Here is a 24,073-nt window from a genome sequence, read left to right as displayed (position 1 = left end):
TACCGCCAGTTTTCCTTGCGTTCTGGCACTTCTGACATGTTGCATGCACATGCGGAAGCCTGTCGAGCCCTCCCTTCTTCAGCAATGCATTTTTAACCAAGCATCGGGATACCGGCACTTTTTATTTTTCCACTTCAAGCTCGACATGTGGACATCAAAACATGCAAACTCAGAGAGCGGGATTAAACTTTTATTTTGAAATCGCAATGAACATGTTTAGAAACATTGATGTATTCTCTTGTGTTGGTGTAGGTTTATAAATAATTTACCTTACAAATCTGATGAAATGGCACACATTGCGTTCCCAGATGAATGTTATTAGCAACCCAAACTCGCAGCATGCAGAGATGGAGTTTGAGACGCTTCCCACGTGTAAATAACAATTTGTGTGGAGCAGCATTTACTGTGAGTGGAGCCGCTCCGAGACGCCGTAACCTACATGCATGTAAATTATTAAAGCGCATTGTGGCGAGCAGGGCGGGTGAGAGCCATGAGGGAATGGCGCGAGGCTGATACGTGAGAGATAATGAGCTCCACTTGCAAGGCGCACCGGCCTTGAGTCTCTCAAGGAGGAGCTCCGGAAGCATAAAAGGAGGAGCGACGACAGTGAAGGACGAGAGAGGACCAGGCCTGGATATTATTTTATGTTTTATTATGTTTGTGTGGCCGACAAGACGTCCGCGAGGTTCTGTCGGCATTACATTCGTTTTGTATTTGTTTATTTTGAATTAAAGTTATGCTTAACGTTCGCCAGTTCCCGCCTCCTCCTTCCTTATCTACGAACGTTGTTACACGCATATTAAACCTGCAGGGCATATATTTATTCAGTTGAATTGCATCCTTTGTGAATTCACAATAGCACTAGGCTATAGTATGGTTTTTAAATGGTTTTAAAATATTGTGCAGCCTTAGAAAACTAATAATGCAGTTCATGGATTCTAGTCCGTGGAAATTGCCACTTTTTGGCAATTACCATTTTGCCGATTACTCTACACGTGTAAATTGATGGGAAAAATTTATGATTTTTAAAAAAAATTGAGTACTATAAATTTAATCGAGGAATCGTGACAGCACTGATTTTATGATACTATGCAATATTTATACAGTGTTTATTAGATATTTTCCCCATTGAAAATAATACACCATTTTTTTCTAATATATTTTAAAATTATTTTTCAATTAAAACAGTATTCCATGTTAAAATAGAGTCAAGGGGCCCTATCATGCACTCAGCGTAATGCAACGCCAGGCACAACGAAAGTGTTTTTTTTATAGTTTCAGCCCGACACAGTTATCATTTTCATGTCCAGCACCCACGTGATTTAAATAGCAAATGCACTCGCACCCATCTGTTTGCCCATGGGCGTGCTGGTCTGAAAATGAGGTGTGTTTACTTGCTATTTTAAAGCAACTGAAAAACATTGACCAACAAAAACCTGCTCTAAAGTCAATGGTGCAGTATTTTTTTTATTTTTTATAATTTGTTTTTATTTATTTAAAGGGCATGTTAGTAATATGTGCCTATAGGTGGATGCACAACGCATGTACACTCTGCTTGTTACACACACAGGGACACACTGCAGCACACAAACATTTTTAAATATTAAAAATAAAAGGATTCGTTTCTGGAGAAGCATTCAGTCTTTCTGCTTGCAAATTCCGCCATGTAAATAGTAAATCTGCTATGGTGCAAGCGCACCTGTATTTTAAAGGGAATAGGAGATGAGACTCTGATTGGTTTATTGCATGTTACACCAAAAACACACCCATGACTCATTAAGAGACTAGGTACAACCCTTTTGGACCATGCGCCAAGCATTTTTTCCAACATTAAACTAGCAAAAGAGGATTCGGACATGCCCTAAGTGCACCTGCGCCATGCACTTCAGACCATGCGCTTAGATCATTAAAATAGGGCCCAAGGCATTTAAAATCCAATTTTTTAAAGGTAGATTAGCGCCATCTGTTGGGAGTAAAACAAGAAAAACTTATGTAATGCCATGGTGTAACCACTAGATTCCTATTTAGTTCTAAAGTGCCTTATAAATTCTCTAGTGGCTTTTAGACATACATTTTTATTTTTGTTAAGTTGTGGATTTGGATTTATATTTAGGAATTCTCAAAGACTACTTTTTGTTAAGGTTTATATAATATGTCTATTTTGCACTCTTGACATTTTAAAGTGTCACCGCTTCATTGCTGTGCACTTTTTTCTGCACAGTTGCTTATTTGTAGTTTGTACCACCAAAAGAGTTTTCGTATTTTTTTGTATTTCACATTCATTTCACATCACAGCCATTTCTGTCCGCGAAGAAGCCAAATGTGACTATTTTTTTTCCCAACCCTTTAACATATCCGATTCATGTCTATGATTTTTTTGAGTGTTCACATAACTAATGCGATAATAGTCACCAAGTGTCCACTCATTCCGATGAAGCAAAATAAAATAAAAAAATTCAAAATATAAAATTTTTTGGTCATTTTTGACCAAAGAGGACCAGAGGGTTTGTTTTTATGACAAGTAGTTATTATATCACGAGTCGTGATGTGTATCATAAGGAAGTTGCAGAGACAGTCCTATTTCAGAAGTTCTTACATTTCTTGTAAGTACATATTATTGTGTTGCAGATGTCTATATTTATTGTCTCTCTGTTTGTTCAGACAAAGCTCCAGTGGCTGTGCGAGGAGGTGCGTGAGCGTGAATCCAGTGAAAGGAGGTTAAGGAGGACACTGCAGCAGCACAAGGAGCAGATGAAAGCACTGAAGCAAAGCAGAGACTCAGAACTGCAGAGCCTCCTGGATCACAGTACCCTGCAGGATCGGCTCATCAAAGACATCCAATCAGAGAAAAGAGGTACTAACTCACCTTAGAGAAAAGTGATAACTAGATCAGAACTTATTGGGCCTGACACTTCAGCACAGGTAGTAATGTGAAATCATATCCCATTATTCTGCTGCATAAGCTGTAGTGTATATACTAGCTAACTTTATACTGGCAGTCATTTCTGGCAATGGCAACCGCATTCGAGGCCACAGCGTTAAATGCAACCCAGTGACATGTGACACTTGTCGCGAAATTACCATGTGGCAGTGCAAAGGGACGGTTTGCACCATTGTGTAAGGCTGCTGTGACATTTGTACTTTTAAATGAAGATAAATAATGAAAAAAATTACTGGTAATAATAATAATAATAATTATATTACATGTAATCTTGACATATGCTCCAGCTATTTGAATAGCCTATTGTTACAGTGAAATATTACAGTGACGGCAGACAAAATGCTTGAAACTACATTTAATAATTCACTGATGTATTTCAACAGGTCAGGCATGCACATTGAAACATTTATTCCCATACAAAACAGAGCTCTGTGCATAACATGCAGAAAAATAAAGTGTCCATGAATTAAGAAATTGATGATCACTTTTTATTAAATTGTTCCTTTGTAAATGAATTAAGGACCTGTTGATCACTTTTTATTAAAATGATTCTACTAAAAATGTGAGAACATTTTTAGGCTATTAATTTGTTCTTATGATTTGAAAAATGAAGAAATGAAAAAAAAAAAAAGGTTCTAAAAGTTAGCCACAATTTAACTACAGTGCAATTAAAACACAGGGAAGAAATATCCCAATAAAATGTCCTCATGTTTCGAATGATTAATAGCCTAAAACAGTGGTTCCCAAACTTTTTAGCTTGGAGTACCCCCTGAAGGGATTACCATCCTTCTGTGTACCCCCTCTCTTCCACTTCAACTGCAGTCACACCATTAAGCGACAATATTTGCCCCCTAAATTGATTTTCCAGTGCATTTTTTTTAGCTTTATGAATAACTTTATAAAATAAATGATGTTTTAAATAAAAAATGTTCAATAGAGAAATATGCAATGATGGTAAAACTAAGTAAAATTTTTAAATATTAAACTAAAACTGCCAGTAGGTGGCAGCAAGTCACTGTTTTTATGAGTGAGTCATTGAGTCATTCATTCAGTAACAAAGCAAGTGACTGTGAATGAATCATTGACTCTCGCGATTCATTCAAAGCCACAGAATTGTTCGCGAAACACAGACATGTGTTGTAGTTCTGCTGTGGTTTTCGTCAGAACTATTATTTCATTGCAAAATAGAGTAAATACTGACAGTACTATGTTTAAAATGTGCGTTTTATGTTTTGGACTGTTCTATAATAATGTCACTTTTGCAATCATGTGGATATTTGGGAACAATTGCGTTCTTGCTCATTATCATCATTAAATACAAGAACTCACACAAGGTATGTTTTTGTATCGGAGAAAGTTTGAGTCTTAAATCTAAATTAATTCATTATCTGTGTCTATTTGTTCTTCATGCAAGTATGTGCTGAATCCCCACTTTTACAAAGGTGCATTGTCGAGAAAGACAGTAATTTAGCGCGATTTAAGGCAGCAGACTGCACGCAATCTATCATATGCATGCTGCTTTTGTGGATACAGTCATTTTTGACTGCAAATGATGAGGTCATTTGATTAAATGTACTGGATTTACGACATTTTGGTAGTTAGAAATACATGCTCGATTTTAATATTATTTTAAGGTAGAATCAAATGAACTACTCAGCATTTTGTTCACGTACCCCCTTTTGTCACCTCACGTACCAACAGTTTGGGAACCACTGGCCTAAGACATGCAGTTTATTTTTTTCCCACATGTCAGCGCAGGGCTCTGTAAATTGGCCTTTTCAACATGGGTCTACATAAAGTCCTGGGACAATTAAACTTATTAATTATTGCAGGTTTGAATAGAGAGATCAGTGTTTGTATTCCCTGTATCTGCGATGTAAAATTAAGATGCAGTAACCTCATTAAAGATGTTAATAATATGAACGTGATTTGGTCCATAATTCAGAACGGATTCAAAAAGATATATTACAGCGCAAATTTCAGTTGAGATTTATTATAAATAACTATTTTATGTTGTGTTAGGTTTCCCCATGATAAAACATAAACTGTGTTATTAGCAAAAAAATCTGCTGTTTTCCACAAAATGCAGTGCGATCCCTGATCAAGATTTGAACGGCCCTCTTGCACTTTAATAAACATAAAAAAATACACCACAAGACCATATCTCACAGTCAGTGCCAGAAATTTCCTCAACAAATTTTGTGCAATGAGCTGATTATTTTTACTATTGCGAAGTTACAGGCTATAAAATTAGCATATATTTCCATTTCACACCAAGCTACAAATATTATCCAACAGACTGGATTTATATATATATATATATATATATATATATATACACATGGGCGACATTAGGGGGGGGGCAAGAGGGGAGTATCAAAGATACTCCTTTGCACGTGAGCGCGGAAAAACGCATTCAGCGCATTCACACGTGCACCGTCCGTGGTCACAAAAAACGCGGCCACAGCTCAGAAAGCCAAAGCTAGTCCACACAGTCTAGTAAACGTACTGAACATTGAACGTCCATGCATGTGGATTTGGATAAAACAGGTAATCGCTTTGATGCCGTGCCTGAACAATGTTTACCCCCTCACAATGGCATATAGCGGACGGGCACGTAGGGCTATTAAATTATTAGGGCCCGAGCACCGATGGTGTGAGGACCCTATTGGAATTGCTCCATTTATTATTATTATTAGGGCACGAGCACCGATGGTGTGAGGACCCCATTGGAATTGCTCTGTTTATTATTAAGGCCAAAGCGAATTAGCGCGCAGGGCCCTCTTGATCCCTTAAGGATTATTATGGCCAAAGCCCAGCCAGAGAAAAGCTGGTACCCAGGCGTGGTAGAGGGGCTCGACAGCGCCCCCTTGAATTGGGTCAGAAAACGTGGTCCATATATCAAACACGCTTGCACATACAAATATAAAACTCGGTACACATATAGACTTTATCGGGCCAAACAACTTTCGTACTCTAAAGGTGATGATACACGGGTCAACGTTTTGAGCAATGTTGCTGGGCAATGTTGCCGTCAACGGGCAACCTGATGAGACACAGGGCAACTAATTAGGGCAACAGACAGTTGGCAGCAACTAATCAGAGAGGAGCAAATCTATTGCCAACTCAATAAATACTTTATTATAAACACTTGATAGGCACTTTATTTCAACTTTTCAAATATTTTCTTCATTTTTATTAAAAATAAATGCCTTTCCGATCTGATTTGTGACAGGAAAAGGGAGAAGAGCGAGTTCGGCAAAAGGCGGATTCGAACCCGCATCGATCGCATCAAAAGCTATTCTAATGTCAAACGCCCTACAGCCTACGCTACTACAGACGTTGAAAAATTCCGTCTTTTTAGTATTTAACTGAAATCCTTCAATAGCTTCATTCCAGCATACACACATTACTTTCGGACAGTTGTTGGTATTTTAAGCAATATATGAGGTAAATTCCCTGTTTTGGGTTGTCGCATGACAACTTACTAGCGTAAAAAGATAAAAGTTCACACTCCATTTCTCCGCTCCACTGCCGCTGAGAGGCCGCCATCTTGTTTGAATTTTTTCTGAAATCTCCGAACCGGTCACGTGATCGGCTGCTAACATTCTGATTGGAGGATCTCAAAAAATTGCCCACGACCGATCTAACGTGTATCATCACCTTAAGTTATGCGTCACCTCAACAGGAAGTCAGCTATTATGGGTTGTTTGAAAAACGCATGCTCTGGAATTTGATATACTCCTCCTAGGCAATTAATCCGATCACCACCAAACTTGGTCAGCATGAAGTCAAGACATTGATGATGAAAAATTGCCAGCGGATTTTTGATATCTCGAACGATTTGGCTGTGGCGAGGCAATGAATTTATGGCGAGAAAAGGGAAACAGGTAATGTGTTATAACTTCTGCATACATTGATTGATCTTTATGAAACTTCACGAGTGTGTTGGTTGTAATAGTCAGATCACATGGATGTGACTATTGTGAGTCAAAGTTATACTGCCACCAACTGGCAGCAGGAAGTGTGTCACTTTCAAAATGCTTTGAGATCACCATTTTATTTTTATCCGATTTGCTTCAAACTTCACCACAATAATGTCAAAACATGGCAGATGTAGACCTATGACAGGATTTTTCATATTTGAAATATTGTTGCCATGGCAACAGGTCAAACTGTAATAATATTCTTGAGTGTTTTTGAGGCTCTTAACATGCTTCAAATTGCATGAAACTCGACACACACATCAATATTGTCAACCAGTAGACATGGACAAAGCCATAGAAATGGGCGTGGTGGAGGGGCTCAGTAGCGCCACCTTTTGACAAAAGTGGGGGGGTTAGTTTTTCCTACAGTCACCAAACTCGGTACACATATTATTCTCATCAAGCCGGACAATTTTCTAATTTACATTCATTAGCTCCGACCAACAGGAAGTCAGCTATTTTGGTTTGAATGTTAATTTTTTGAAAAAACAGGCTATGAATTTTATACTACTACTCCTACAGGGTTTATCCAATTTACACCAAGCTTTTTTTAACTTGTTGCGAACACATTGAAGTTGTTTAATTGCAAACGGATTTTGGATATCTCAAACGGTTTGGCCGTGGCGAGGCAACGAATTTATGGCGAGAAAAGGGAAACAGGAAATGTGTTATAACTTCTGCATACATTGATTGATGTTTATGAAACTTCAGGAGTGTGTTGGTTGTAGTAGTCTGATCACATGGATGTAACTATTGTGAGTCAAAGTTATAGCGCCACCAAATGGCAGCAAGAAGTGTATCACTTTTAAAATGCTTTGAGATCACCCTCTTATTTTTACCTGATTTGCTTCAAACTTCATCAGTGTAATGTCAATACACAGCAGATGTAGACCTATGACAGGATTTTTGATATTTGAAATATTGTTGCCATGGCAACAGGTCAAACTGTAATAATATTCTTGAGTGTTTTTGAGGCTCTTAACATGCTTCAAATTGCATGAAACTCGACACACACATCAATATTGTCAACCAGTAGACATGGACAAAGCCATAGAAATGGGCGTGGTGGAGGGGCTCAGTAGCGCCACCTTTTGACAAAAGTGGGGGGGTTAGTTTTTCCTACAGTCACCAAACTCGGTACACATATTATTCTCATCAAGCCGGACAATTTTCTAATTTACATTCATTAGCTCCGACCAACAGGAAGTCAGCTATTTTGGTTTGAATGTTAATTTTTTGAAAAAACAGGCTATGAATTTTATACTACTACTCCTACAGGGTTTATCCAATTTACACCAAGCTTTTTTTAACTTGTTGCTAACACATTGAAGTTGTTTAATTGCAAACGGATTTTGGATATCTCAAACGGTTTGGCCGTGGCGAGGCAACGAATTTATGGCAAGAAAAGGGCAACAAAGTGTTATAACTTCTGCATACATTAATTGATTTTGATGAAACTTTGGCTTAGTCTTCGTTGTACAAGGCTGATCACATGGATTTGACTATTGTGATTCAAAGTCATAGCGCCACCAACTGGAAGCAGAAAATGTGTCACTTTCAGCATACATTGAGATCACCCTCTTATTTTTACCTGATTTGCTTCAAAATTCATCAGAATAATGTTAAAACTTGGCACTTTGCCCGCTGTGCACAGTTGCCCTGAAGCCACCGGGGTGGCGGTGCCACCGGGCTTGGGCCCGCCATCGCTGCTCGCAGCTATATTTATTATTTTTTTTTTTATTTTTTTTTTTTTTCCGTCTTCCGGGGCTTTTTGGGGGCCTTAACATGCTCAAAAACTCTTGAAAATTGGCACACACATTGGAATCCGCGGCCATTAGGACGCCGGAGAGGCTGGTACCCGGGCGTGGCAGGGGGGCTCGACAGCGCCCCCTTGAAAAAAGTCTGAAAATTTGGTCCATATATTAAACATGCTTGCACGTATTAGTATGAAACTCGGTACACATATAGACCTCATCGGGCCGAACAACTTTCGCGCTCTAAGTTAATCGCCACGCCAACAGGAAGTCAGCTATTAAGGGTTGTTTGAAAAACGCATGCTCTGGAATTTGATATACTCCTCCTAGACGATTAATCCGATCGCCACCAAACTCGGTCAGCATGAAGTCAAGACACTGATGATTAAAAATTGCCAGGGGATTTTTGATATCTCGAACGGTTTGGCCGTGGCGAGGCAACGAATTTATGGCAAGAAAAAGGAAACAGGAAATGTGTTATAACGTCTTAATACATATATTGATCTTTATGAAACTTCACGAGTGTGTTCGTTATAGGAGTCTGATCACATGGATGTGACTATTGTGAGTCAAAGTTATAGCGCCACCAACTGGCAGCAGGAAGTGTATCACTTTTTGAAATGTTTTGAGATCACCCTCTTATTTTTACCTGATTTGCTTCAAACTTCATCAGTGTAATGTCAATACACAGCAGATGTAGACCTATGACAGGATTTTTGATATTTGAAATATTGTTGCCATGGCAACAGGTCAAACTGTAATAATATTCTTGAGTGTTTTTGAGGCTCTTAACATGCTTCAAATTGCATGAAACTCGACACACACATCAATATTGTCAACCAGTAGACATGGACAAAGCCATAGAAATGGGCGTGGTGGAGGGGCTCAGTAGCGCCACCTTTTGACAAAAGTGGGGGGGTTAGTTTTTCCTACAGTCACCAAACTCGGTACACATATTATTCTCATCAATCCGGACAATTTTCTAATTTACATTCATTAGCTCCGACCAACAGGAAGTCAGCTATTTTGGTTTGAATGTTAATTTTTTGAAAAAACAGGCTATGAATTTTATACTACTACTCCTACAGGGTTTATCCAATTTACACCAAGCTTTTTTTAACTTGTTGCTAACACATTGAAGTTGTTTAATTGCAAACGGATTTTGGATATCTCAAACGGTTTGGCCGTGGCGAGGCAACAAATTTATGGCAAGAAAAGGGAAACAAAGTGTTATAACTTCTGCATACATTAATTGATTTTGATGAAACTTTGGCTTAGTCTTCGTTGTACAAGGCTGATCACATGGATTTGACTATTGTGATTCAAAGTCATAGCGCCACCAACTGGAAGCAGAAAATGTGTCACTTTCAGCATACATTGAGATCACCCTCTTATTTTTACCTGATTTGCTTCAAAATTCATCAGAATAATGTTAAAACTTGGCACATGTAATCCTTTGAAAATGGGCAGGGAGGAGGGGCTCTATAACGGCACCTTGTAGTGCAGTAAATGTGGAGTGAATTTGACATAGTCCTTTGATGTTTAACCGTTTTAAGTGCCTATTGCCCGCTGTGCACAGTTGCCCTGAAGCCACCGGGGTGGCGGTGCCACCGGGCTTGGGCCCGCCATCGCTGCTCGCAGCTATATTTATTATTATTTTTTTATTTTATTTTTTTTTCCGTCTTCCGGGGCTTTTTGGGGGCCTTAACATGCTCAAAAACTCTTGAAAATTGGCACACACATTGGAATCCGCGGCCATTAGGACGCCGGAGAGGCTGGTACCCGGGCGTGGCAGGGGGGCTCGACAGCGCCCCCTTGAAAAAAGTCTGAAAATTTGGTCCATATATTAAACATGCTTGCACGTATTAGTATGAAACTCGGTACACATATAGACCTCATCGGGCCGAACAACTTTCGCGCTCTAAGTTAATCGCCACGCCAACAGGAAGTCAGCTATTAAGGGTTGTTTGAAAAACGCATGCTCTGGAATTTGATATACTCCTCCTAGACGATTAATCCGATCGCCACCAAACTCGGTCAGCATGAAGTCAAGACACTGATGATTAAAAATTGCCAGGGGATTTTTGATATCTCGAACGGTTTGGCCGTGGCGAGGCAACGAATTTATGGCGAGAAAAAGGAAACAGGAAATGTGTTATAACGTCTTAATACATATATTGATCTTTATGAAACTTCACGAGTGTGTTCGTTATAGGAGTCTGATCACATGGATGTGACTATTGTGAGTCAAAGTTATAGCGCCACCAACTGGCAGCAGGAAGTGTATCACTTTTTGAAATGTTTTGAGATCACCCTCTTATTTTTACCTGATTTGCCTCAAACTTCATCAGTGTAATGTCAATACACAGCAGATGTAGACCTATGACAGGATTTTTGATATTTGAAATATTGTTTCCATGGCAACAGGTCAAACTGTAATAATATTCTTGAGTGTTTTTGAGGCTCTTAACATGCTTCAAATTGCATGAAACTCGACACACACATCAATATTGTCAACCAGTAGACATGGACAAAGCCATAGAAATGGGCGTGGTGGAGGGGCTCAGTAGCGCCACCTTTTGACAAAAGTGGGGGGGTTAGTTTTTCCTACAGTCACCAAACTCGGTACACATATTATTCTCATCAAGCCGGACAATTTTCTAATTTACATTCATTAGCTCCGACCAACAGGAAGTCAGCTATTTTGGTTTGAATGTTAATTTTTTGAAAAAACAGGCTATGAATTTTATACTACTACTCCTACAGGGTTTATCCAATTTACACCAAGCTTTTTTTAACTTGTTGCTAACACATTGAAGTTGTTTAATTGCAAACGGATTTTGGATATCTCAAACGGTTTGGCCGTGGCGAGGCAACGAATTTATGGCAAGAAAAGGGCAACAAAGTGTTATAACTTCTGCATACATTAATTGATTTTGATGAAACTTTGGCTTAGTCTTCGTTGTACAAGGCTGATCACATGGATTTGACTATTGTGATTCAAAGTCATAGCGCCACCAACTGGAAGCAGAAAATGTGTCACTTTCAGCATACATTGAGATCACCCTCTTATTTTTACCTGATTTGCTTCAAAATTCATCAGAATAATGTTAAAACTTGGCACTTTGCCCGCTGTGCACAGTTGCCCTGAAGCCACCGGGGTGGCGGTGCCACCGGGCTTGGGCCCGCCATCGCTGCTCGCAGCTATATTTATTATTTTTTTTTTAATTTTTTTTTTTTTTTCCGTCTTCCGGGGCTTTTTGGGGGCCTTAACATGCTCAAAAACTCTTGAAAATTGGCACACACATTGGAATCCGCGGCCATTAGGACGCCGGAGAGGCTGGTACCCGGGCGTGGCAGGGGGGCTCGACAGCGCCCCCTTGAAAAAAGTCTGAAAATTTGGTCCATATATTAAACATGCTTGCACGTATTAGTATGAAACTCGGTACACATATAGACCTCATCGGGCCGAACAACTTTCGCGCTCTAAGTTAATCGCCACGCCAACAGGAAGTCAGCTATTAAGGGTTGTTTGAAAAACGCATGCTCTGGAATTTGATATACTCCTCCTAGACGATTAATCCGATCGCCACCAAACTCGGTCAGCATGAAGTCAAGACACTGATGATTAAAAATTGCCAGGGGATTTTTGATATCTCGAACGGTTTGGCCGTGGCGAGGCAACGAATTTATGGCAAGAAAAAGGAAACAGGAAATGTGTTATAACGTCTTAATACATATATTGATCTTTATGAAACTTCACGAGTGTGTTCGTTATAGGAGTCTGATCACATGGATGTGACTATTGTGAGTCAAAGTTATAGCGCCACCAACTGGCAGCAGGAAGTGTATCACTTTTTGAAATGTTTTGAGATCACCCTCTTATTTTTACCTGATTTGCTTCAAACTTCATCAGTGTAATGTCAATACACAGCAGATGTAGACCTATGACAGGATTTTTGATATTTGAAATATTGTTGCCATGGCAACAGGTCAAACTGTAATAATATTCTTGAGTGTTTTTGAGGCTCTTAACATGCTTCAAATTGCATGAAACTCGACACACACATCAATATTGTCAACCAGTAGACATGGACAAAGCCATAGAAATGGGCGTGGTGGAGGGGCTCAGTAGCGCCACCTTTTGACAAGAGGGGGGGTTAGTTTTTCCTACAGTCACCAAACTCGGTACACATATTATTCTCATCAATCCGGACAATTTTCTAATTTACATTCATTAGCTCCGACCAACAGGAAGTCAGCTATTTTGGTTTGAATGTTAATTTTTTGAAAAAACAGGCTATGAATTTTATACTACTACTCCTACAGGGTTTATCCAATTTACACCAAGCTTTTTTAACTTGTTGCTAACACATTGAAGTTGTTTAATTGCAAACGGATTTTGGATATCTCAAACGGTTTGGCCGTGGCGAGGCAACGAATTTATGGCAAGAAAAGGGAAACAAAGTGTTATAACTTCTGCATACATTAATTGATTTTGATGAAACTTTGGCTTAGTCTTCGTTGTACAAGGCTGATCACATGGATTTGACTATTGTGATTCAAAGTCATAGCGCCACCAACTGGAAGCAGAAAATGTGTCACTTTCAGCATACATTGAGATCACCCTCTTATTTTTACCTGATTTGCTTCAAAATTCATCAGAATAATGTTAAAACTTGGCACATGTAATCCTTTGAAAATGGGCAGGGAGGAGGGGCTCTATAACGGCACCTTGTAGTGCAGTAAATGTGGAGTGAATTTGACATAGTCCTTTGATGTTTAACCGTTTTAAGTGCCTATTGCCCGCTGTGCACAGTTGCCCTGAAGCCACCGGGGTGGCGGTGCCACCGGGCTTGGGCCCGCCATCGCTGCTCGCAGCTATATTTATTATTATTTTTTTATTTTATTTTTTTTCCGTCTTCCGGGGCTTTTTGGGGGCCTTAACATGCTCAAAAACTCTTGAAAATTGGCACACACATTGGAATCCGCGGCCATTAGGACGCCGGAGAGGCTGGTACCCGGGCGTGGCAGGGGGGCTCGACAGCGCCCCCTTGAAAAAAGTCTGAAAATTTGGTCCATATATTAAACATGCTTGCACGTATTAGTATGAAACTCGGTACACATATAGACCTCATCGGGCCGAACAACTTTCGCGCTCTAAGTTAATCGCCACGCCAACAGGAAGTCAGCTATTAAGGGTTGTTTGAAAAACGCATGCTCTGGAATTTGATATACTCCTCCTAGACGATTAATCCGATCGCCACCAAACTCGGTCAGCATGAAGTCAAGACACTGATGATTAAAAATTGCCAGGGGATTTTTGATATCTCGAACGGTTTGGCCGTGGCGAGGCAACGAATTTATGGCGAGAAAAAGGAAACAGGAAATGTGTTATAACGTCTTAATACATATATTGATCTTTATGAAACTTCACGAGTGTGTTCGTTATAGGAGTCTGATCACATGGATGTGACTATTGTGAGTCAAAGTTATAGCGCCACCAACTGGCAGCAGGAAGTGTATCACTTTTTGAAATGTTTTGAGATCACCCTCTTATTTTTACCTGATTTGCCTCAAACTTCATCAGTGTAATGTCAATACACAGCAGATGTAGACCTATGACAGGATTTTTGATATTTGAAATATTGTTTCCATGGCAACAGGTCAAACTGTAATAATATTCTTGAGTGTTTTTGAGGCTCTTAACATGCTTCAAATTGCATGAAACTCGACACACACATCAATATTGTCAACCAGTAGACATGGACAAAGCCATAGAAATGGGCGTGGTGGAGGGGCTCAGTAGCGCCACCTTTTGACAAAAGTGGGGGTTAGTTTTTCCTACAGTCACCAAACTCGGTACACATATTATTCTCATCAAGCCGGACAATTTTCTAATTTACATTCATTAGCTCCGACCAACAGGAAGTCAGCTATTTTGGTTTGAATGTTAATTTTTTGAAAAAACAGGCTATGAATTTTATACTACTACTCCTACAGGGTTTATCCAATTTACACCAAGCTTTTTTTAACTTTTTAATTTATGGCAAGAAAAGGGAAACAAAGTGTTATAACTTCTGCATACATTAATTGATTTTGATGAAACTTTGGCTTAGTCTTCGTTGTACAAGGCTGATCACATGGATTTGACTATTGTGATTCAAAGTCATAGCGCCACCAACTGGAAGCAGAAAATGTGTCACTTTCAGCATACATTGAGATCACCCTCTTATTTTTACCTGATTTGCTTCAAAATTCATCAGAATAATGTTAAAACTTGGCACATGTAATCCTTTGAAAATGGGCAGGGAGGAGGGGCTCTATAACGGCACCTTGTAGTGCAGTAAATGTGGAGTGAATTTGACATAGTCCTTTGATGTTTAACCGTTTTAAGTGCCTATTGCCCGCTGTGCACAGTTGCCCTGAAGCCACCGGGGTGGCGGTGCCACCGGGCTTGGGCCCGCCATCGCTGCTCGCAGCTATATTTATATATTTTTTTTTTTTCCGTCTTCCGGGGCTTTTTGGGGGCCTTAACATGCTCAAAAACTCTTGAAAATTGGCACACACATTGGAATCCGCGGCCATTAGGACGCCGGAGAGGCTGGTACCCGGGCGTGGCAGGGGGGCTCGACAGCGCCCCCTTGAAAAAAGTCTGAAAATTTGGTCCATATATTAAACACGCTTGCACGTATTAGTATGAAACTCAGTACACATATAGACCTCATCGGGCCGAACAACTTTCGTGCTCTAAGTTAAACACCACGCCAACAGGAAGTCAGCTATTAAGGGTTGTTTGAAAAACGCATGCTCTGGAATTTGATATACTCCTCCTAGACGATTAATCCGATCGCCACCAAACTCGGTCAGCATGAAGTCAAGACACTGATGATTAAAAATTGCCAGGGGATTTTTGATATCTCGAACGGTTTGGCCGTGGCGAGGCAACGAATTTATGGCGATAAAAAGGAAACAGGAAATGTGTTATAACGTCTTAATACATATATTGATCTTTGTGAAACTTCACGAGTGTGTTCGTTATAGGAGTCTGATCACATGGATGTGACTATTGTGAGTCAAAGTTATAGCGCCACCAACTGGCAGCAGGAAGAGTATCACTTTTTGAAATGCTTTGAGATCACCCTCTTATTTTTACCTGATTTTCTTCAAACTTCATCAGTGTAATGTCAATACACTGCAGATGTAGACCTATGACAGGATTTTTGATATTTGAAATATTGTTGCCATGGCAACAGGTCAAACTGTAATAATATTCTTGAGTGTTTTTGAGGCTCTTAACATGCTTCAAATTGCATGAAACTCGACACACACGTCATTATTGTCAACCAGTAGACATGGACAAAGCCATAGAAATGGGCGTGGTGGAGGGGCTCAGTAGCGCCACCTTTTGACAAAAGTGAGGGGGTTAGTTTTTCCTACAGTCACCAAACTCGGTACACATATTTTTCTCATAAAGCCGGACAATTTTCTAATTTACATTCATTAGCTCCGACCAACAGGAAGTCGGCTATTTTTGTTTGAATGTTATTTTTTTTTAAAAACAGGCTATGAATTTTATACTACTACTCCTACAGGGTTTATCCAATTTACACCAAGCTTTTTTTAACTTGTTGCTAACACATTGAAGTTGTTTGATTGCAAACGGATTTTGGATATCTCAAACGGTTTGGCCGTGGCGAGGCAACGAATTTATGGCAAGAAAAGGGAAACAAAGTGTTATAACTTCTGCATACATTAATTGATTTTGATGAAACTTTGGCTTAGTCTTCGTTGTACAAGGCTGATCACATGGATTTGACTATTGTGATTCAAAGTCATAGCGCCACCAACTGGAAGCAGAAAATGTGTCACTTTCAGCATACATTGAGATCACCCTCTTATTTTTACCTGATTTGCTTCAAAATTCATCAGAATAATGTTAAAACTTGGCACATGTAAACCTTTGAAAATGAGCAGGGAGGAGGGGCTCTATAGCGGCACCTTGTAGTGCAGTAAATGTGGAGTGAATTTGACATAATCCTTTGATGTTTTACCGTTTTAAATGCCTATTGCCCGCCGTGCACAGTTGCCCTGAAGCCACCGGTGTGGCGGTGCCACCGGGCTTGGGCCCGCCATCGCTGCTCGCAGCTATATTTATTATTATTCTCCAAAGTAAATCGCATATCGTTGCTGATGACATGATTGTCGCAGCTGCCACAGAACAAGAACATGACATTGTGGCTAAAATTATGGAGAGAGCGAAACATCACAATGTGAAATTCAACCCTGACAAGATTCAGTACAAGGTGAACAACTTGCATTTCATGGGACATGTGATAACTCCACAGGGGGTGAAAGCAGATGATGGCAAGATACAGGCAGTAGTAAGCATGCCAACACCCACAGATAAACAATCACTACAGCGTCTTCTGGGCATGATCAGATATCTCGCCCCGTTTATCCCAGGTGAGGCATCACTCACAGCACCTCTCAGACAGCTGCTGAGAAAAGACATTGCATTCCAGTGGCAACCTGAACATGACACTGCATTGTCTGCACTCAAAACGGCACTGACCAACACACCAGCTCGCAGGTACTCTGACCCCAACATAGCACTCACCATACAAACAGATGCATCTAAAGATGGATTGGGATCATGTCTACTGCAAGAGGGACAACCAATAGCATATGCATCCAGGGCTTTAGCAGATACGGAACAGAACTATGCCCAGATTGAAAAAGAATTGTTGGCAATAGTTTTTTCCACCAAAAAGTTCCATCAGTATGTGTTTGGACGCAGTGTGAATGTCCAGTCGGACCATAAGCCATTGGAGGCTATCTTCAAGAAACCACTGAGCAAAGCACCAGCGAGACTCCAACGTATGCTCTTACAGCTACAAAAATATGACCTCATCATCCAATACACATGTTAATTGCTGATGCATTGTCACACGCTGTTGCTGATGGTCAGCACACAAGTACAGACGATCTCAGTGATGAAAGAGTTGTATATGCGCTTGAAGCAACAGCAGCTCTCAGTGAAGACATGCTAAAGCAACTTGCAGAAGCTACTGCAAGAGACAGTACTCACCAGTTGCTTGTGAAGATGCAAAAGACAGGATGGCCAAAATTTAGAAAGCAACTTGATCCCTCGATTCATCAGTACTGGCCTGTTAGGCATACTCTGGCTGTGCGAGATGGTATATTACTTGTATCTGACAGGATCCTGATTCCAGAGTCAATGAGATCAGAGATGCTTAGAGAACTACACATCTCACATCAGGGGATGCAACGTACGAAAGCGCATGCCAGAAAGTTTATGTATTGGCTTAGTATGACCAAACATATTGAACATATGGTCGAGACATGTCCAACGTGCCAACAATTCCAGCCCAGGAACCAGAAGGAGCCGCTCATCTCTCATGACCTCCCAGAGCTACCCTGGTTAAAAGTTGCAGCAGACATCTTCGAAATCAGAGGTCAGTCGTTTCTTCTGATTGTTGACTATATGTCAAAGTTCCCAGAGGTAATGAATATCAAAGACAAGACAGCAACCACTGTTATTGAAAAGATGAAAGCAGTATATGCCAGGCATGGCATTCCTAAAGAGCTAGTGTGCGACCATGTACCATTCGCAAGCTATGAAATGAAGAAATTTGCCGCAGAGTGGGGTATCAAGCTGACACACTCAAGCCCGACATACCCTCAGTCAAATGGATTGGCAGAGAGAACTGTCAAAACCATCAAATGTGTCCTGAAAAAAGCAGCACAGTCCGGCACGGACCATCACCTTGCTTTGCTTTCAATAAGAAATACTCCCATCACTGGCATGTCTTACTCACCTGCACAGGTTCTGATGGGATGAGTTCTGAGGAGCACCTTACCAGCATCCAGTGCAGTCCTGCGACCTACAACCCCCAAGGGTGTTCATCAAGCGCTTCAAACCCTGCAAAAGAAGCAAGCTTGTCACTACAATGTGGGAGCAAAAGCCCTGCCAGAACTGCATGCAGGAAATACTGTACACATTGAAACAGACAGATGGTGGCAGCCGGGTCTCATTGTCTCCAAGCGAGATGAGCCAAGGTTATACAATGTGGTCAATGCAGCAGGACGACAGTTTCGTCGCAACAGGTGCCATCTGAGAAAAACAACTCACAATCACACAGAAACACTCGACCCTGCAGATGAGCCACAAGATGGTACACACTTTCACATCCTAGGAGCACATGAAGTGACAGATCAGTCTGTTCAGTGTGTGCCAGATCAATCTTCGCATAAAAGTAGTACCACAACCACCAGGAGTGGTCGGGTTGTGAAAGTCCCTGTGAGGTTTCAGGACTACTGTATGAACTGACTATATATTTGCCTAATAATTAAGGTTAAAAGTGTTTAAGCCTTGAACTGCTTATTTGACAAGATGTTAAGATAAATGAAAAAAAAAGGAAAAATGAAAATGTTCCTGTTATGTGGGCTTTAAGGTCTATATTCATTGTTTATATGTCCTGTTTATAGCTAATATTGTTTCCTAAGAAAAAGGGGGATGTGGTGTAGCTATACACATTTGTGGTGTAATTGCATATTGACGCCACTAGAGGGCCACCTTGGTTTTACTGCTGGGTAGTTACCATGAGTGAGTAAGTGAGTGATCCTAGAGTCATCCACACAGGCTGGTGAGCAGCACAAGTTGTTAGTTTGTGTTAGTGATGGGAAGTTCGGATCATTTTACTGACTCGGACTTTTGAGTCTCGTTCAACAAAATGAACGAATCTTTTTTCGAGTCATTTCGTTCATTTTAGCAAAATGTAATTAAAATCTTACGAATTACTTCCCCAACACATCTACTACTTATGCAAACGCTGATCCCACTACAAACAATACAAAACTACAATGCTATAAGATTCAGAAATGATTAATTCATTATCTGGGTCTTCAGTTTATGACAAGCTGATTAAGCTCACCTCACCTCTTGTCTGACAAGTCTTCAGGTTTAAGTCATTCCTTAATGACGTGACAGGCAGTCCCATGCTAAACCAATGCAGTCTGAGCCGGTAAGAGAATTGATTAGTTCTTATATGAGTCTTTCGGGTTTTTGAGTCGTTCCTTAATCATGTGACAGACCCATACACTAAGCCGATGCATTCTGAGCCGGAAAGAGAATTGATGAGTTCTCTTCATGAGTCTTTCGGGTTTTTGAGTCGTTCCTCAATCACGTGACAGACCCATACACTAAGCCGATGCATTCTGAGCCGGAAAGAGAATTGATTAGTTCTCTTCATGAGTCTTTCGGGTTTTGAGTCGTTCCTTAATCACGTAACAGACCCATACGCTATTTCTGACATTTCTGTCACTGTTTTTGTTACTGTTTCTTGAGGATCTGTGGTGTGTTATTATAAATAAATAAAGCCCTGTTGTAAATAACATATTGATTAATTTATCTTTTTGACTGTCTATCTGTAAATAAACACTAGGTTATATAATAATATAATAATCCAAGTCTACATTACAAAGTATTTATAGCCTAGTTTGTTCATTTTTACTCCAATTTTGAGTTTGCTGTTATAATAATTGCTTTTCCTAGGCAGACTTGACATATTGGTCTAATATAAGAAGATTGCTCAAAAAGGACATGACATAAATTAAAAGCAAATAACATTTTGAATTTGAATTATTAATGTTAGTTTAAAACATCAAGGTTATGATAACTTCAGCTTTAACAGTTGTAACACAAACTCAAACAAAACTGGAGAGTTAACGTTTTTTACTAATAAATATAATGTGCTTGGGTCACACAGCATAGTGTATGGGTCTGTCACGTGATTAAGGAACGACTCAAAAACCCGAAAGACTCATAAAAAGAACTATCTCTTTCCGGCTCAGAATGCATTGGCTTAGTGTATGGGTCTGTCATGTGATTAAGGAACGACTCAAAAACCCGAAAGACTCATAAAAAGAACTAATCAATTCTCTTTCCGGCTCAGAATGCATTGGTAGCGTATGGGTCTGTCACGTGATTAAGGAACGACTCAAAACTCGAAAGACTCATGAAATGAACTAATCAATTGAATCATCAGGTGAACTACTTCTAGCAGTACAGAACCTGTAGAATATTGCACATGCGCGACTGAACGAATCACCCCCCGAGACGACTCGTTCTTCCCGAGTCACATTAAAGATTCGTTCAAAATGAATGAATCGTTCAAGAACGACACATCACTAGTTCGTGTTCAGTAATAAATACATTTGTCCTGAGATATACACCTCCGTGTGTGTAGTTTATTAAATGCACTACACCAGAAGAAACACTACATGCGTGAGTGTCAGTATTCAGGAGATGGGGCCCTCTGCTGGCCAGAGGGGGGAATCACGGGGTTCGTCTCCGTGACAATAGGGTGGTTGTATTCGCACACTGACAACACACATTTATGTCCAAACACCATGCAAAAGTGAATTTTGCATAATAGGTCCACCTTTAAATATGGATATTTTTCTTACAAAAACTCATCGCTTTGCTTCAGAAGGCCTTTATTAGCCCCCTGGAGCTGTATGGATTATATTTATGATGGATGGATACATTTATTTTTGTCTTCAAAACAGGCCCCCCATTCTCTACCATTATATATCTTTGGAGAGCAAGCATTTTTTGTTTCCATAGCATATTCACAAAATATTTAATGACATTAATAACACTAATAACAATACAATTACAAATTATTATTATTATTTATATTATCACTAAAATTATAGGCTATAGTCTTAGCTAACAGTCTTTAGGTTCGAACACAGCAAATCAGTCATCTGTGAAAATCAAAAGCAGCTTCAAACAACGCCTTAAAAAAACGTAGTTTAACAAGAAATATTGATTCTTCTCATTTTTCACTGTCATTAATGTAGGCTATGGTCAGCGAGAAATAGCCTATAAGATAAATATTAAGCCAGTAAACTAAGATATAGAATACCATTGTCAGCACTGAGGTAGATTCATCTCGTCGTCTCTGAGAGAATGCGCCTTTAATGCAGCGACAGATGCCAAAAGTTTTGCTTTCACTTTCATCATCTGTTTAACATCATAAACTGACTGACACAGCTAGATTTTTTTTGCCCCTTACCCCAGTTTCTCACGGCATGTAAACACATTAACTTTCCTTCTTTGGGATTATTGAAGTGCGCATGTGATAGACTAGCGCACCCAGACAGCACAAGCTTTTCGCACAGTCGCAAAATCCGACTTTTTCTTGAAATGTTTGGGGTGATCATCACTGTGATGTGAAACCATACATGGCTACTCACTACCACTGTCAAATGATATTATATTATGATATGTTATATAAATCAATAAAACACCTAAACACAGGTAAAATACACCTTAACAAAGACATGAATTATATATTCCCCTACCCACTTAATAAATATATTGCAATATAAATGGCTATAAAATAGTTTTCAATATAAATATTTCCACAAACCATGGTAATTTACTACAGTTTATTCATGGTAAAAGTTTGAGTGGTGATTTTGGTTTTGATTTAAGATTCTTATCTTCATTCATGGTACATTTCTCCTGTTTTCCTCATCAGTCTTGTTGGGAATGATGAGGCTGTTTCATCCGATTTAAAACTAATCATCAAGTGATTTGTAGTTTGTAAATGAGAGGTGTGTGTCGAATTGAAGCATTTCTCACTAGATGTCACAACGCTGTTTAATAATAATGGAATAATAATTAATAATTACCAGGAATAAACGCAGCTCCTTTAAGCTTTCGTTCCGTTATCCACTGGGCCATGCTGCGTAGTTCAAAGTAAACTAGTGAAACACATGAAAACAGCGCTATTTGTTCTGTATTTGTCATTACTGACCAAGAAATCACCTCAGATGATTCAGTGACAGCGGTCCGAATGAATCCAAATCTATTCAGATTGTTATGCAAGCGCGTTTAGCCAATTCACTGAAAAGAATCGAGACAAAAGAATGATTAATTCACAAATGACTGATATCGCTGGTTCCGTCGACAGAAATACGGAACACATAATATAATGCGCAACTGCGGCCACGTATCTAACCAAAGAAAAGTTGACGAGCCCTGATGTAGACCCTTTCATGGAAACAGTATTCCCTGGTGGCTGTGGCCTCTTTCAGCATGATAATGCAACTTGCCACAGAGCAAAAATGGTACAGGAATGGTTTGAGGAGAACAACAACGAGTTTGAGGTGTTGACTAGGCCTCCAAATTCCCCAGATCTCAATCCAATCAAGCATCTGTGGAATGTGCTGAACAAACAAGTCCAATCCATGGAGGCCTCACCTCACAACTTACAGGACTTAATGGATTAGTTCACTTTCAAATAAAATTTGCCTGATAATTTACTCACCCCCATGTCATCCAAGATGTCCATGTCCTTCTTTATTCAGTCGAAAAGAAATTAAGGTTTTTGATGAAAACATTCCAGGATTATTCTTCTATAGTGGACTTCAATGGCCTCCAAATGGTTGTAGGTCAAAATTAGTTTCAGTGCAACTTCAAAGGGCTTTAAACAATACCAGACGAGTAATAAGGGTCATATCTAGCAAAACAATCGGTCATTAAAAACCACTTGGAAGGTGATCATATGTTTATATAAAGCATATACATTTAAATTTTTTTCAAAAATGACCAATCGTTTTGTTAGATAAGACCCTTATTGAATGACTTTCCAATATCAATTATTAATATTGTCTTCCAGGTCTTCTTGAAAATGGCCGCAAGAAAGAAGAAGAGATGAGAAATCTTCAGGTCAGTGTAAAAGAGTTGAATATGAAATGAATATTGCACTCTTAGGCCCTGTTTACACCTGTGTGTAATTTGTGTTTTGGTTGATCAGATTACAAGTAGATGAGGGAGACATATACCAGTTAACACCTGGTGTTTTAATCTGTCTCTTTTGTTCACTTTCAACCACTTCTGTCCTGATTTCTTCAAAGGGGACGGTCTATGGGTGAGTGAATGTGTGTTTTTTTTTATTTTTTTATTGATCTTTTGATCTAATAGACAAAATAAGCGTGTGAAATTTACATATGAATGTGCCCGGAGACAATGGAAAAACAAACTGAGAGCATCAGCTTTTGTTTCTGCTCTGACAGCCACAAGACCACACTAAACGTGGTGAGTGCGCATTAGAAATCAGGAATGCTGAGAGTACATTGTGCTTGATATGTTTTGTCTTCAAACTAAACTTGGGTCTTCAGCTGACAAGGTTTAAATCAAGGTAAGTAGGCAGAGAGTAGGTGTTCTTTTGTGGCTGTTTGAACACATTCGACCACAAATGCGTTTTCGACTGCCTCTGGAAATGGTCGAAAGTGGACAAATTCAAAACATTTTAGACCCCGTTTACTCTTGTATTTAGTGTTGTTTACTTGTG

General features: G+C 39.7%; 1 protein-coding gene across 11 annotated transcripts in view; it reads left to right on the top strand.

Moving 5' to 3' along the window:
* The window catches only part of LOC137019322 (centrosomal protein of 128 kDa-like), a 210,961-nt gene that overhangs the window by 164,253 nt on the left and 22,635 nt on the right, over positions 1 to 24,073 (top strand). For 9 of the 11 annotated variants that reach the window (XR_010894990.1, XR_010894991.1, XM_067384651.1 and 6 more), the window contains 2 exons: positions 2,662 to 2,854; positions 23,399 to 23,448. Coding sequence is in view for 8 of the 11 variants with exons in the window: in XM_067384651.1 (XP_067240752.1) it covers positions 2,662 to 2,854; positions 23,399 to 23,448 (243 nt within the window). In the remaining 3 variants the exon portion in view is untranslated. Of the gene's footprint in view, positions 1 to 2,661; positions 2,855 to 23,398; positions 23,449 to 23,536; positions 23,813 to 24,073 lie in introns of those variants that run through there. The other 2 variants (XR_010894992.1, XM_067384658.1) reach the window with 2 other exon arrangements.

This window comes from Chanodichthys erythropterus, chromosome 4, assembly GCF_024489055.1.
Source record: "Chanodichthys erythropterus isolate Z2021 chromosome 4, ASM2448905v1, whole genome shotgun sequence".
NCBI lineage: Eukaryota > Metazoa > Chordata > Actinopteri > Cypriniformes > Xenocyprididae > Chanodichthys > Chanodichthys erythropterus.
The sequence above is the reverse complement of the archived record's forward strand: the minus strand, read 5'-3'. Positions and strand labels throughout refer to the sequence as shown.